Genomic DNA, 17,322 nt, shown 5'->3' on the forward strand with positions numbered 1-17,322 from the left:
GAGATAAGAAGATAATACTATGTTTTTGTGAAGTTTTCAGTCTCATGAAAATATGTAAATCACAATGATACATGGTATATTATTTAAATGTTATATAAAGTTAAAAAAAGAGCAAATAGAAACTCAAGAGAACAACTTTAACTCATGAAAAGAAAGCCACATTCATAATACACCCATTGGATCTTGAGGGATGGCTAAAATTTGGAGAAAAAACAAGGGGAACAGTGAAAGTAAAAATTTATTTTTTTGTAAAAGGTGATAGGAAGAAAAAACACAGCACATTTTGAGCTTGAGACATAAGCTGAAGTAGTAGAAATGATAGACAACAAGGTTGGAAAGATAGGTCAAAACAGACTCTATGTTGGATTCCTTTGCTGCTAAACACGAGCAGATAAGTGCATGGCTAGAGGACAGAAACAGAAGTATATACTAGAGAATACTAGAGATCCAAAGCAGGATAAATAACGCAAAATTTGTTTTAAAGTAAGGACTCTGGAGTAAGACCGCTCAGGCCTGCATTCTAGTTTCAAATACTTGCTAGCTGTATGAAGTTGAAGGAGCTTTGCCAGTTTGTGTTCCCGTTTCCTTCAATACAGTTGAAAGCAGAAGAGCACTATTTCATACTATAATCATTGTGAGGATTATATGAGCTATAATACAAGGTACCTCACCATATCAAATGTCATCAGAACCACTATTATCATATCACTACTACCAATACCACCACCATCACCACTACCACTATCATCTTCCAAGGATTTGTATGAAGTATTATAAAGTCAAACGTCCATGAGAAAGCAATATAAAGGAGCAAAGTGAGAGTGTTTTGGTAAACTGAATGCAAAGTTTGCTTACCCAAAGCCATACTACTAAAATTTTAATGTACACATAAATCACCTAGAAATCTTGTTAAATTGCTGACTCTGATTTATTGGATTCTGTATTCCTTAACAACTCCCAGATGATCTCTGTGCTCCAGAGCAGAGACCACACTTTGAGTAGCAAAAGGCTGAAACATCTGTTACTCAGCTGCAGATGATGGTGCCAAGAGATAATACAGGAAGGAATGCTTAGAAGCCAGATCTAAATTTTCAAAAGAAGAAAGAAAATCATATTTAAAATATTACTAATTATTGGACTGAGGATTTAGCTCAATTGTGTAAGCACCTGCCCAGCAAGCTTAAGGTCATGAGTTTGATTTCTGGTACCAAATAAATAAGTAAATAAATGGGCCAGGTGCTTAACTCAGCGGCGTGAGTACCTGCTCGGCAAACACAAAACTGTGAGTTCGATTCAAAAAAAGAAAACCCCCACACACAATATTACCAATTATTTTAAAAACAGTGCTGCTTCAAAAGCTTTCAAGCTAAATATAGCCTGTGGGACTCGGTTCTCAAATTCTTGGCTAGATGAAGAAAGAGTCAAAGTCAAAACTGGTGATAGATAGCTGAGAAACTATGGAGGTTCAAGTAGGTAGAGAGCAAATGGATTGTGATCTGGACTGGAGCTATCCTTGAGGCAAAGTGCTGGAGGTATGAGCATTGGTTTCTATAGACAGGCTGCATACACTTCATGATGGCACATGGTGTGAGGGGATTTTGAATATATTAAAAATTTTGGATTTTAATTTTAAGGAAACAAGACTGTTGAAAAGACTTTTGCTAAAAATTAAAAGCAATTTGTTTAGAGGAGCCAGAATTAGCAAGGAGCCAAATTTAAAGAACAGTTTTGAGAGAAACAGTTGCCTTACAAGGAGAGAATAGGGGTATACAAACTGCAAATAGAAACTTTTTCAATAGGAGGTCCTACTAGGCCTAATTTAATGAATTTGATAAGACTCATTTCTAATTAACAGCAATAATTTGCATGCAAACAATGAGCTAAGGTTTTTAAACAACAATTTCTTCCTTCAAGTACATTAAAGATTACTTCCCATTATCTTATTTATACTATTAATTTGCTGGGCATAGAAGCACATATCATATACAGGTAAACTTTGTTTCAATAAATCAGAAATAAAACAGTCTAAATAAATAATAACTTACTGATCAAACAGTAAATCTTATGCAATAAGGCTTTTAAAATATGCCTAGCTTTACTTTGAACTTCCATGCATTCAGAAAGAGACTTGTCAGGCATGCTTGCAAAAGAATTATGAAAACGTTATTTTTCCTGTGATTGCTTTTCAGAAAGGCACCAATGTTCCTTTACAAGGGAGCTTCTGTATATAACTTGGTTTTTCCCTAGACAAGACCATCTAGGATGGGGAAAGTTCAGTGTGAACCTGGGAAAACTGAACAGAAAGTTTTAAGGAGCTCCCAGCAGCCAGGGTTAATAACTAGAATTCAGTGGAACATTGAATGAATAAGAATCTGTAAGTCCACATTGACATCAATATAAATAGAGAGTAGTGTAAAGATTTTTTAAAAACAGAAGAAAGTCAACTGGCAAATGTACGGTCATGTCAGAATTAGGAAAATCTTATTCTTGCAATCCTTGTGGTAATAGTGAATGACTTAAGGAAAGATCTTAAGTGGATATTTAATGCCATTAGAGGATTTCTCAATTTCAAAGAAAAATCAAGACTTGACAATGCAAGATCTGATGGTCACCACCTTAAGTGAGCAATTAAATAGCACCTCAGCAAAATGGGATCTCATATAATGCCACTCTGCAAGATGTCATATGATATACATAGTTATCACATGTGAAGAATTTTGGCTACAATATCTGAATTGTACCTTTTCAAGTCTAGACCCAACTTACCAGAAAACCAGAGGACAGAACAAGTGAAATGACACCATGAGGGGGAAAAACAAATCAGAAAAATGCATTTTTAAAGTTGGGGTATTATCTGAACCTACTGAGTTGGAAATTTTCAAATGTCTATATCATTACAAAGTAACGGAACTGAAAGGGCTGTGTTACACTAAAAAACAATAAATGAAATCACAAAATACAATACATGAACCAATATGTGATGTTGGTAGAACTCCCTCCCCAAATATGAAGATGTTTTACATTTAGGAAAATGTGAACATGGTCATGGTATTAAATAATGATATGATATTACTTTCAACTTGCTTATGCATGATAACCGAACATTAGTTATATATGTTAAGCCAAAGTGATGTGTGCTGAAAAATTTAGGGATGAAGTAAAATGATGTTTATAAATTAATTGTAAATATAAAAACAAAAATATGCTTGAGTATATGCATGTGTGTATGTATACTCTATGTTAGAAAGTGTGTGAGGTAGGGCAGAGAGAGGAAAACATGTGTGGAAAAATGGTAATAAGTTGGCCTAAGAAGTTGGAACAGAGACGGGTATATGGGTACTGCTTTTACTAATTTTTTTCTACTGATCTAAATACTTTCAAATATTCAATTAAAAAGCATGGTAAACAATAAATTCAAGGAATATTTTTAATTAACATTTAGATTAAAAATGTTTTCCTCAACATATTTTTTTGTTTTCTTTTTTGCTCTATTTGAAATAGAACTTGTCTAGTGCATAACACTAGACAAGTGCTCTAGGACTGAGTTATATCTCTAGCCAGCTTATCTAGCTATCTAGCTAGCTATCTCCCTGTCTATCTGTATGGGTCTGGCTGTGTTGTTCTGGCTTGCCTCAAACTTTTGATCCTCCTGCTTCAGCCTCCCCACTTGTAGCAATTACAGTTGGACACCATTGAGTGCTGCTTCTCAATATGTGTTACTAGAATTTATATTCTCAATATAAATAGCTTTATTGTGAAATAGGCTAATTGAGTCGATATTGCATTTGCCAAGCATGGAAAGGAAACATAATTTCTTGAAACAACTTTTGGTTGACAAGGGCTATGATGCAGAGATTTTTCAATTTTGTGATTCCATTCCCCATTGCTTTGCTTCCTTTTCATATTCGATCTTTTATCAACTGACTTCACCTTAACTAAAAAACTTTTCATTATGTTGTCAGTACTTGAGGGTCTGGACCCCTATAGTCTTTTGCCTGGCACATCCTCTCCTGGAACTCCAGCAAAAAATGAGTTTATAAAAATATAACTGAACATTTAAATGACTAAAATTATGACGAATTTGGATAAGAACCTGGGCAGATACACACAAAGTTGTCTAGAAACAGTTAACATCATTTTAATATAATGGATTCCTAATAATTCAGTAAAGCTAAGGACTCTTCAAAATAATGTTTTTAAACTCACAATTTACAATTCTCCAAGGGAAACCAACCATATTGAAATACTAAGAGAATTACAAAAACAAAATTATGATACAGAATTACATGTACTTGTTTATTAACACATTAAGTAATAGGATCTTGGGGTCATATCTAATGTCTACTGAATGTTTGAATTACTTAAGGGTTAAATAGAAATAATAATCTCTAATATTCTTCAGCACAGAAGAGTGATCATAGTCCAAAATATCTCATTATATTCTGTGTGAGTAACTAAAAGAGGCTAACTCAAAAGTTCCAAAACCAAAGTATTGATAGTGGAAATATTAAGTAACTTGATTTGATTTGCACATATTATATACATATTTTGAAACATCAATATCCTGCATATATACATTAATGTACTCATCAAAAATTTAAAAATTTAAAATAGAGATGTTATACTTCTTTAATCATTATACAGTATAAGTATAGATTTCATATCATCACATTATACTCTACAGATTTGTACAACTAAGCTAATAAGAACCAAACATAAAATAAGCATAATCATATTTTGAATTATCTGTTAGAACTCTGAGATATTGATATATTTGATTTCACAGACACTGTTAATAATAATGTATCTTTTAATAATTCAAAATGGAAAGAAATGTTTAATTTCAGTTTGAGGCTAATGAACAAAAAGAGGTAAATTTTTCCACACAAAGATCATGGTACCCCTTAAATCCTACTCATGGACCCAGGCTAAAATTTCTTTGCATAACAGTCCTGCTTTTTTTAAACCTATGACTGCCTTTTATAGGTGATGGTTTTTAATTTGCATCCTGTTTAGAAAGATCATCTTGGTGATTAAGACACCATGAAAGTCATTAGTATCAGGATTAAAACTATAGATGCTATCCAATTCCTGCAGTACATAAATGAAGCAAAGGTAAATTTTCTATCTTAATTTGTACAGCAAATTGACCATTTTATACTTCGTTTCCAACACAGTCTAGTGTTAATAGATGTCCACTGCTATCTGAATATTTTTGAGTATTTTCTTATTACCATACTGATACATTGAATTTTCAAAAAGAAAGGTTAAAATTATGTAGATATATAGTCCCAAATAGTTTTTACAGTTTTTTACTTAAATTGCACACTTTGTTTCATGAGTGCCCAGGACTAAGAAATGTTTAGTGTTCCTAACAGCTTCCTTACTTTACAAGTGAGGAACACCATGGTCAAGTAGAAAAGATGTCTTACTTTTCATCTGTGAAATAAATAACTTCTACTTCCTTTCAACTTCAACTTGTGGTGATACTGATTAACAACAGTTTAATGATTATAGCTTTTTCACAATTGCTAGGTTAGCACATTCTTTATGAAATATTGTTATTTATTTGAACTTGATTTACTACTAGAAACTTGAAAAGAGCTGTGAGTATATAGAGACAACTGGCAACCCTTATATTTTATGATAGTTTTAAATTTCACAAAACTTTAACGATCTAAGGCTGATTTCAGTTGGAATTTAAATACGCTAGCATTTATTTTTAAAATGTAGCATGAAGTAGACAATTTAAAAAGCCGAGTTCAAAAACAACAAACATCTTCAAGGAAGCTGATCTTAACCTTTTAAAACACAAAAATGCAGTATGTAATGTAGGACAAAATATTAAATCAAAGAATTATTTTCGATTCAATTATAGCCAAATCCCTAGATGTAATTAACCTACAATTTGGATAGTATTTCATAACAGAGTCAGAATATACTGCTTTCTATTAAATTAGAAGGATCTAAAATTTTAGAGCTGACTTTATAAGATAAGCATATTTGCCCATATTTATTTACAATCATAATTTATGTTTAGAAATCAATGATATACAACATTTTTAAAATTTAAGTAACCAAGTGTTATTGGAGAGGACAGTAATATACTTTATTCAAATACTGAGTAGTAAAATAATTCAGTTTTAGAAAGAATGTTTTATGCATATTAAGGAATAAATCTTTCAATCCATTTAATTGACTATATATTCAAGATACATTTTATGCAATTTTATTCAATTTGTCTTAATGCTTTCATTTTCTACCATCTAACTTTAAACTAGATTGAGCTTGCTTTAGAAATGATATACAAGTTTATACCTATTTAGAGTATCAACATTTTAGTTATTTAAATAATGGAATACTTGTGTGAATAGTAGAAGGATTAAAATGTGAAAGAATGTGTTGGAGCATTCAAGAACTCATTTAACTTCAAATTTTGGGTCTTTATTTTTATCTCTAAATAATCAAGAATGGCTTCTAAACCAAGTTATAATAAACATGTATTTGAGGATGTTGCTAATCTTAACTGTTACTAAGATTTTTATGTGTATACGGACATCAATTATTATGTCTGTTTTGTACAAAAACACGAGTTACTTTCTGAATTAAGGAATATGAGAAAAAATAGAAAAGGAGGTGAGAAAAGATAATGAATGCAGTTCTAAACCCTTCTTTCTATTATATCCTAACCAAAGACATGCATTACTGAGGTATTCCAGCCCTGAATATGAAAATATTATGTAGATGAAAACTAAGATGCAATTGTTTGGCAATAGAACTGATTTTCACTGTCCACAATAGTCTCATTTGGTAAATAAAGACCAAATTCTCACTTATGGAACAAAAAATATTAGCATCAATTGGAAGCACAATTCCATTTATAAAAAATCTATGCTTTTCCACTGCACCAGATTGCACTTGGCTTTCACTACATTCCAAGTTAAGTAAGTTAAATGATGATTGAATTCAACAATAACATTTTGGGTTTTTTTCCACTTTAGATTTCAGAATTTTTGGCCTAACAACCACTTTAAGAGGATACTAACAAATGTAGGGAAGTAAATATTACTATCACGTTTTTAGCATAAAAGTCCTATTCATAACTGCTGAAAAATCTAGCCAGAGCTGTCTTTCCTATTAAACAGGCATTCATAAGTCTTTCTCCATCTTTTACAAAATAATTGAAATGTAGCTTGTTAAAGTCGGAGTATACTGAAGCTATTCACAATTAGTAAGGCATGTGTGATTATTAAAATAAACTCTAAAGTCAGAAATAACTGAAAAGCACTAAGTAGTGACACATATATCTTTTGATATCAGAGGAAAAAATATATTCCTTCAGTGTTCTTGATGAACTTGATGGGCTTCTTAATGATTCTGGCATTCACTCAGCTTATACTCTCTTATGAAATCTGTTGTTTAAAAACAGCTTAAGTAGCTCTGTTAAAATTTTAGTATTCCTGTGTGACACGTCGTCTTACCTTTTTTTCCTTTCTGTCAGCTGTTTGCAGATCTCCTGCCACCGCAGATTCAAGCTTCTCAATTTTTCCTGTAGAATATTAGCATCTGTTTTTGAGGACTGTTGAATTATTTCTTCTCCAGTTGCATTCAGTATTCTGACAACAGTTTGTCGCTGCCCAATGCCATCCTGGAGTTCCTGTAAAATACCAAAAACATGAAACAAAAGTGAAGCTGGTGTCTTTTTTCTTCGAGAAAAGATTAAACAATGAGCTACCACATGCACTTGTACCGGGAGAGAAAGAAATATGAAAGCTCCACGTGAAAGTTGCTCTATGAAATTGACATGGCCATATCCAAAGGATGTAAGACAGAAAGACACCTTTGATATGTCAGCAAAAAATGTCCTCTCATTTCAGCTCCAATTTTCATTTTTGTAAGCTTGTCAGCTATAGGATATTATAATATCCTACAAATCAATTAGTTGGAAACCTTCTCAAGAGAAAATTCGATTTCTTGTCCCCACAAGGATGTTCCATGTTTAATAGCCTATGAAGTGTTATAATATCTAAACCTGAACAAAGTACTGTATTTGGGTTTCTCAGGGGTTGTTGATATGAGAGATGAAAAAGAACATATAGTTTTAAAATAGTATTTAAACATATTCGAGGTTATTAAATAAAGTTAAATACTATATAAATGTTATTTATTTCAAATTCTGTTTGTGTCAATGTAGTTTGCATTATAAAACACACAAAACTGAGAATTAACTGCTTTCATGGGCAGCCCATCAAGAAACCTCTAAGGCACAGTAATAAAGTATAAAATAATCTATAGCCACAAGAACATTTTTATGAGTCGTTGATGTCCAGCTTAAATATCTTTTATGTTTTATCCTGTATGAAATTTTAAGAATAAAGTGTCAGAAAAGTATTCATTAAAAAAGAGGCTATTTCCACCAAGTGTAGATAAATAAATGAAAATGCTTTATGTTTAAATAAAAATGTCAATATTTATTTACTTTAAAAAAGATAACATAGTGCTTTAATGTGATTAAAATAACATTACTAAATCTAAAATTTAGAAACTGAAATAACACATGACAACTTGAGACAACTTTGTATTTAAATCGAAATGGCTACCAAATCCTTATGGTACTAACAAAATAATGTCAGTGTGTGACACAGTCTTTCTAATGTATGAAATTCAAATTGTGAAGTATTCTTACATTCCCTGACTCCTTACCTAACAAAAAGTCGAAACTACATTCCAGAATATGTTTACCCAATACATCAATGAATGCATGCTTTTTGAGCTGGAATCAATTCTCTCTTACACTCTCATTTCACAAAAACTTCTTGATAGGTTTAATGTATTCATGTGACATTATTTTAAAGCTATAAATTTTGTCAGCATATTGTTATTAATGAAAAAACTCCATAAGAGGAGGTGGAGATATAGCTCAGTGGCAGAGGACTTGCTTAACATGAGCAAGGCCCTTGGTTCTGGCCTTAACCTTGCAAAACAAAAACACAGGCAAAAGCTACATAGATCAACAAAAATAGTAACAATGACATTATTTCTGGAACATAGTGCCTCACAACAACTCTTACATTAGTAATAGATTAAGAATTATTGAATGATTCACAAACTGTCTTGACCATAACCTCTTGAATGTCCATGAGTTTTGTTTTAGTAAACATATACTTTCTTTCAGCTTGCTGACTTTATTGTTTATATCTCACTCATTCCCACCTGCTAAGATAAATGTTATATGTGAGAGTCACGGCTTAGGAACAGAGATATCAGTCATAACACACTATCTATAGTTCCATTAAACCATAGATTCCTTGAGGTCAGCTCACAATTGCGTCTTGTTGTTTAATACAATACTGTATCTGGTTCTAAGAAGCTTCAATAAGTATCTGCTCAGTGAATGCACAAAATTGTGAGTAAAGGACCTAGGAAACAAGATAAAATAAGGAATGAAAGAAAGAAGGGATGAAGGGATAGAGAGAAGAAGGAAGGGAGATTGGTATGTCTTATCATCAACATTACTAACACTTATCATTAGGCTTCCTGTCTAGGAAACTAAGCACAGAATTCTAGCTTTCTGGCAGAATATATATTGATTGAAATTAGATTGGTGTGAAAGGTAATTTGTTAGAATATATGTAGTAAGATGAAGAATTCAAGGGACTCAGTGATGAGTAGATCTGAAGAGGGATGATCTTAGTAGAAGGACAAACAGAAGAGTACTCTAGGGGAGCTTAGAATTTAAATAAGGTGTAAATCCCAGGAACTCAAAGCTTTAGGGAGACAGCAGGATGGCAGAAGTAAAGGCCTGTGGTATGCAACCTCCACGATCTGATCAGGAATATCAAATTGGGTACCATACTATTGAATGAGAGCATGTGATTAGGAAGAAGTACAGGTTTAGATACAAATTGTGGTCTGGTCAGAAAGGGCTTATTTTTTAATTAAGGAGTTTGAAATTCATTGGACGTCAATAGAAAACATCTTAGTTTTAAAATATGGTCATATCAGGACTAGAGTGGTGGTTTTGAATACATACTGAGGCAGAGGACAGACTAATGGTGAGAGAGGATAACAGATAAAACAGGCTTGGATAGGAGTCTGGGAGATGGGGAAAGGGACTAAAACTAGAACTTTAACAATGGACCAGAAAGGCAAAGCTAGTGGTAGTATGAACAAATCAGAAAGTATCCATAAAGCTTAGGGAAAAGCTGTACCATACAAGAATGAGTGACTTCTGCAATGGAAAAAAATGCACCTAAAACAAAGACATCATGGAGGCAGTTAGAAGGAAAAGATCAGAGATCATCATTGTACCACCAGTAATGTCCAATGCTTATATCTATTAACATACTGATTTAAAATGTATTGAGGAACATATTAAAAAGATGCTCTTCAAAATTTAATGTGCACAAAAATGTCCTGGAGATCTTGTTAGACTGATTCAGTAGGTCAAAAAGGAGCTCCAAGTTTGTATTCCTAACAAGTTTCATTGGGACAATTCTGCCCAGGGTCTAGTCATAACACTTTGAGTAGTGAAGTGGTAGAGTAACAGTCTTTGAATCTTCCCTAAATAATGCAGGAAATCTTATTGCTGGTTACAGTGTAATAAACTACATCTGTTTCTGAATTTTTACCTCAGTCTCTTTGCTTCATATTTTTGATCTTAGCCCTTTTACTTTAGGGCTGATGGCTATGGTACCTTTTAATATCCAATTGTAGAACCAGTAAGGGCTTTATGAATTCTGTTTAACAGTTAGGAGACAGGCTTAAATAACTAAGAGGGAAGTGATCGCTTAAAATTGTTAGCTATAAATCTCATTTATATGGACTCTCAAGTTGTAGGTCTTTGAATTTTTTTAAAAATTTTGTCAAAGAAGAGTTCACTAAATAGCATTTTTCATTTGTGTCAGAAAATTGTATAACAAGGAAAAAATTGTTTACAGAGTGTGGTCTATTCAGGAAGAATATTCAGTGATGAAGTATAACAAAGCAAAATAAGGATCAAAACAAGAAGTAAAAATTTGCATGTGGTGTTTTGTGGTCAGTCTCTGAAGAAAAGATATAATATTTGATTTACAAAATTAAATGTAGAATCTTAAGTTCATTGACACAGCAAAAAACCAAATTAATTTTATTTCTATAGCTTCTAAATATTTTAAGTGGTAAATAATTCATTACCTATGAAATTTCTAAGCTTTGATATCATATTAATATACTGTTGTCATAAGCATCCTTATCTATTTCTCTGGCAATTAACATCTAGACTTAGTTTTAGACAGAAAGAAAATCATAATTAAATCTATTGGATTATTCATCATGGCAAGAAAGCTTATTGTGTTTTGATTGCAATATTAAAACATTCATTCTTAATAAGGAAGGCATATCAGACTCCCCTAGGGAGCTTTTCCATAATAGGAAGGCCCGCAATCACCCTAAGCCTACTGAATCAGAATCCCAAAAGAGAAGGCAACAAAGTTGTACAAAATAGATACACTAGGAAAGAAAGGGTAGGGTAGAGATGTAGAGAGGTGATAGGAGAACAGTAGGAGGATGATTTCCAATGATTGAATCATTCTTAAATTCTCTTATGCATTTTGAACTAAGAGGTGTTCCTAAATTATAGAAAGTAACATCTCAATAGCTACATCCTTTAAGTCTGGTCAGATGGGTGGTGGGGGTAGAGAAAACAGATGCAAAAGGAAGTGTTTTATTTTAGAGAGTTAAGAATCTGAGACAAACAAACTACTATCTTTTATATGAAAATATTACATAAAATTTTTAAGAGTACATTTGAAAACCTTTCCTAAAATATATGAAAACAGAATACTAAGAAAATAAAACGTGACAGATGAAGAAAAGAAATGAGCTAAGAATCAGTTATGAGAAATTGTACAAGGACAAATTGAGTGAGCTGTGTAAGAAAAAAAAATTGGCAAAACATTCACAAACGAGGGAGAAAATAGGACAATAGGAAGGAAAAAGCATGATTCAGGGGGAAGAGATAAATACCAAAGGAAATAGAAGAAAGAAAAACCTTTAATCAACAAATAAATTTGTCAAGAATCCAATCCTGAAGTTTTCTTGCAATTTTGTTGATGAAATATTTTAAAACACATTAATTATTGACTCACTTTACTGATGGATCAACTGAAGATACATAGTAAAATAAAAGTTGCTGAGAGTAATGAAACTGGTAAAATGTTATGCTGTGACTTCATGAAAACATTGTGCTTTATCTTCTTTTCCTGTTCCTATTAAAATTATTTCCTTTGTTTTTTTCTTGCTAGTACATGGAATGGAAGAAATTGAAAAACAGTTTTTTGTACTTTTCTCAAAGATAAAGTCAACAAGCTAGTCCTCTTATGAATTCTTATATTCTACAGTCATCTCTGTCTTCAGATATTTTAATATATTTCAGAAAGTATATTTCAACTTTTATCAAATGATGAATTGTCATAAAGAAGTCACACAAATGGGAAAATATTCAAGGTATCAAGCAGGCACAGCACTGTAACATTTGGGAAATCCACAAGTTACAAAGAAGAATAGAGAAGCAAGAATAAAAATATACTATACAAAAAACAGGAAGCATGAGGAAAAAGGAAAAAGTGGCTTAACAATATGGCAATTGTTTTTAGACATAAAATAACCTTCTAAAGTTGTGAATTTTAATTATACACATTTATGGGGTATATGCAGAATGGCATACATATGAACAGTGTATAATTATCAATCAGGGTCATTAGCTTTATTATTTACTTAAATATGTTAAGATATTTTTGATGAGCATGTTGAAATTATAGATATTTTTGAGAAAATAGCAAATTTTGATCAAAGAATAAGAGGTGGAGGAGATGAGAACCAAGTTCAGGAAAGCCTGGAAAGAGGAAAAAATCAGGCCACCTGTTTATTCTAAGATCAGGCCCAAACATTCTGGCAACCAGGGACCATTTCTCTCTTCTGCCTTCACAGTTTGTTCTTCTTCTCATCCCCACCTTGAAATTTAGTTTCTGTTCCCAGGAAAAATACTTCTTTGACTTTCCTGCTACAGGTTGTGGGATAAACTCATTACTTAGTTGTAGTAGTGATTTTAAACTTCAGCTTCAACTCCCAGAAACTCCAAGTGGAGGTTAAGTTCCCTTACTGTGCATTCATAAAATAGTTCTATTTAATGCCATTTATGCATATATTGGTCTTTACAAATGAAGATTAAATAATCTGAATGAGTGTTTCCTCTTGGGCGTAGAATAAATCTCCAAATTTGAACTGTGCTACGGATTCAACTTCCATATTTGAGTGTACAGATCTTTTACCAGAAATTTGGAAAACAGATCAAATGGAAAAGGATTAGTCTTTGCAAATGAATATTCGGTAACAAAAAGCACCTGTATAACCTCTTTTTTCTTCTCGTCTCATTTTATTTTCACTTCAGTTACTGTTTACTGTTTCCCATTAATAAAAGTGCTGCAATTATATGCATGCTTCTGTTAGTTTGTCACAGGAACTGGAATCAGGAAATGGTCTTATTAGATTTCATCTAATACCCTGCTTTTCCTATGAGGTATAATATATGCTCATTGGTATAATTCCTCATCTGCTCCTGATAATGACTGCCATAAATGAATTATGAGAATTTCATCTAAGACTAGAATTAGACTATTTCTTTTCCAAAGGAAACATTCTGCCAATGAATTAAAGGAAAATTGACTACAGTAGTGATTTATTTTAATGAGATATTTACTTAATATTCAAGTACAGAGATATATCCTTTGTGCTTATCTCATCCACACCACTGATGTATATTTTCATCATTAACACTGTTATAAATGTGGATACCAAATGAATTAACCATAATGTGCTCTAAGTGCTACATGCTCTAAAGTTACTGCTGTTTTCTTTTTCAAGAAATGTTCCTCTGGGCAAATCCCCAAAAGCAATACAAACACAAACAATAAAAAACCCTCAGTTTTCTTCTATTATAAGCTGAGACTCAATGCAGAGGTTTATCAAAAAAATTTAAATTGCCTATAGGACTCTGAAACTGGGGTCTTCACATTAAATCTGGTCTCATACATGTTTCATAAGCAGAACTTTGATTATAATTGTAATGCCTTTAGGTGGAACATACATGTATTCTACTACTTTCTAAAGGCAATTGAATTCCTTTAAAGAAAACTATTGTGAAGTGTACAAATCTACAGTGCAAAATGAATAGGTTTTCTTTTGCTAAAATCAATGTTAGTGTTTTCTACATTCACAGATTTATTCAACCATTCTTGGTTTCTAAGTCATTCACATGAAGTTTAGAGAAAATATCAGAGATCATTTAAGAGTTGGTTTTTTTTTCTCTATTTACTTAGATTTGTTAAGAAGACTCCTTGGCTTTTCTCTGATAAAATAGCACTTCTCATCCATGGCTATATTTGCTTTTTTATTAAGTGATCTTAGTTGTAAAGCACATGATTTGAGGTGTACAATATTTCTTCATAGTTGCTAGCATGGTTTTGGATATATGTGAGCTATTCCATCATGGAACATATTGCATAAAACCAGAAAACACTGGCACTTATGAAAGTCTATTGAAAGAATCATGGGTCATTTAAATACTCCCCATTTCTCTTCTTTCTAGAGGTCCTACAAATCAGGAGTTGTGTAAGTATTTATTCTAAAGTCATTTGACAGATAGAGGGTGTTAGGATGTGTATGTATATGTGTATATAAACAATAACAGATTTTTTTCCAAAAAGCAAGACATGTGAATATGTAATTAACTGTAGTCTAAAATGCTTGATTAAAATGTCTAACTCATTGATTCTAAAAACCTGTTTTCCTAATGTTAATCAATCACATATTTTTGCATTGTTATCTACTAGTTATTGTGTATCTCCTATTAGTCATGATTATGACAGATGTTGGTCATCATGGGCTGTAGGAGAAAGGATAGATTGGAAAAGCTCTGCATTAGAAATTAAGCAGCTAAGGTGAGGGAGGATGCAGCTTTGACTGACCGGGCAATGGTCGGCATAGAGAGAAGCAGATGAAGCCAAGCGACATTTGAGAGATATATTTACAGGACTTTGTTATGCACTGATGGCAGAAATAAAGGAAAATATGTCATTTAGGGATACTGGTCTGGAGTTCAGAGAAAATACTGGAACTGAAAATATACTTTGGTATATTTTTTGGGATTTTGGAAAGGACTAAATTTTGGGAAGGACTAAATCTAAGATTTATAGCTGAGTTTGGCTCTCAGTAAGTTTGGATCTTCCACCGTCACTGGAATGATTGAGGACAAATTCAAAAGTAGCAATTGTGATCCAAACATTTTGGGATTCCTTGAATATTTGTATGACTATTATGTAAGAAAGCAAAATGAGTAATTTTATCATTATTGACCCTTGTTACTTCTATTTTTTATTTTTATTTGCTGACAGAGATCAATTATTATTATCATAGATATAATGTAGAAAGTTGAAAGGCAGTCTGATTCCCGATACCTTTGGAGAAATAAAGAATATTATCTTAATGAGTGTGATTGGGTTTACCCATCATGACTTTTACCCTTCCATTGGTGAAAAACAGTGGTCAAAGGTGATTTACATTTATAATGGGGCTACTCATGAAGAGATCAGAAATTAAATGTGTTCATGAACTCTTTCTTTTCTATTTCCACAGGAATTTCAAGTACTTTATATAGTAAAATCTCTGAATGACTGTTTAATGTAAGCAAATTGTTCAACACAATTAGCATTCTCTCATGATTCACTCCAACACATATTTAGGGTAAATATTCTGTATAAGATGCTTTACAATGATAAAGAAACTTGTAGTTTTGTCTACACTTGAAATTTAATATGAGAGGGCACAGAAAACATGAAACTATATACAATAATATGTCATAGTAAATATGTAAATTCTTCTTTGAGAACAAGATGGATAAATTAATTGTATGATCCTGTACATGATCATGGCTGTTTATGCACATGTGTGCACAGGCACGTGTAAGTAACGAAAAGAACACACAGGTTGTGATAATTGTAAGGATAGTGTTTATCCAGTCCTCCTGTTACCAGGCACAGTGAGTTTTATTTTGGTTCTGGGAATTGAATGCAGGACCTCACACTTGCAGGCAGGTGCTACGCCGCTAAGCTGTATCTCTAGCCCTTACAGTGTACAGTCTTGTTTAGATTCATAATTATGTACGAAATATTTGTCGAGAAATTCAGCAAAATTAGGCAAGATATCAGTGTCTGTTTTGTCAGAGTGTGTCATTTTGGAAAGTTTCAAAAGTAAAGTTTTTGAACATATGCATACCCAAGCTTAGAAAACAGTCATTAAAGAATAATTGAGTTTTATCAGAGTCTTATCTCTTGCCACAAACAAGTCATCAAGGAAAGGTTTAGTTTCTCAGGCTCTTGAGAATAGAAAGGCCCAGAAACAAGATAAAGAGGGATAAAAACAGATCTCTGCATCTAACATCAATTAATTGATTTAAAAATTTAGATTATAATACAGAAGCCCCAAGACATCAACCAACATTCCCCATCTAAGCACATATTGGGTATCACTAAGCCTTATGTGTTCCTCTACCACATTAAGTATGCATTAAACAAAAGCTACTCTTTTCCCTTCAAGCCTTGATTTCTGAGACTAGATTTCTTATTTCCTAACTCATTATCAGTTTTATGGTAATGTTTCTTTTCTTCATGGAATACAATGAAAACAGTTGATGAAAAAATTGTGTACCTCTTGTTGACTGAGCATGTCCTCTACAAACCAAAAACATCACACGCAAGATCTGAACGATGCCTTTTTATCAACGTATTTGTACAATACTACCAATCAATCCCTTATGGAATAGTAAAAAAGAGACAAATTTAAGAATAAAATAACCACAGAAATTGCACAAATAGCTGTATGAATTTCTAAAAGGTTAGGGTAATTATAAAAAGAAGTGAAAATTAACTATAGCAAGTTTGAGTTTCTTATCAATGTTATTTGTATAGAAAAAAAGACAAACTTACTGAATGTAAATGTTTTCTAAATTTTTATTGCTAGCAATGCTTCTTTTTAGGCTACAATTCAGCACATTTCCATTTGACTAAAACCTCAAAGAGAATAATTTGAAACCAACTAACTTAATATCACCCCTGCTAATGATTTATATTTGAATCACATTTGTATTTTCCCACTTATCAGGGTAGAAATTACCAAATAATTTAAGTTCCATTCCTCTCTTTCATTTTCCCAGTCCAAGTTCTATCTTACTTGTCCTAATTGTTATAGTTCTTGCCAGTCCATTTCACTATCATTGTTTACCCTCGA

At 32.4% G+C, this 17,322-nt stretch overlaps 1 protein-coding gene across 17 annotated transcripts in view; it reads right to left on the reverse strand.

Annotated features, from left to right (window-relative positions):
* Dmd (dystrophin) overlaps positions 1–17,322 on the reverse strand; it is a 2,110,831-nt gene that overhangs the window by 796,061 nt on the left and 1,297,448 nt on the right. For all 17 annotated transcript variants that reach the window (XM_063242792.1, XM_063242803.1, XM_063242804.1 and 14 more), the window contains one exon: positions 7,482–7,657. In XM_063242792.1, the coding sequence (XP_063098862.1) occupies positions 7,482–7,657 (176 nt within the window). The remainder of the gene's footprint in view (positions 1–7,481; positions 7,658–17,322) is intronic.

The sequence above is a fragment of the Cavia porcellus genome, unplaced genomic scaffold (assembly GCF_034190915.1).
Source record: "Cavia porcellus strain 051 isolate PalLab524CR breed Dunkin Hartley unplaced genomic scaffold, mCavPor4.1 scaffold_33, whole genome shotgun sequence".
Taxonomy (NCBI): Eukaryota; Metazoa; Chordata; class Mammalia; order Rodentia; family Caviidae; genus Cavia; species Cavia porcellus.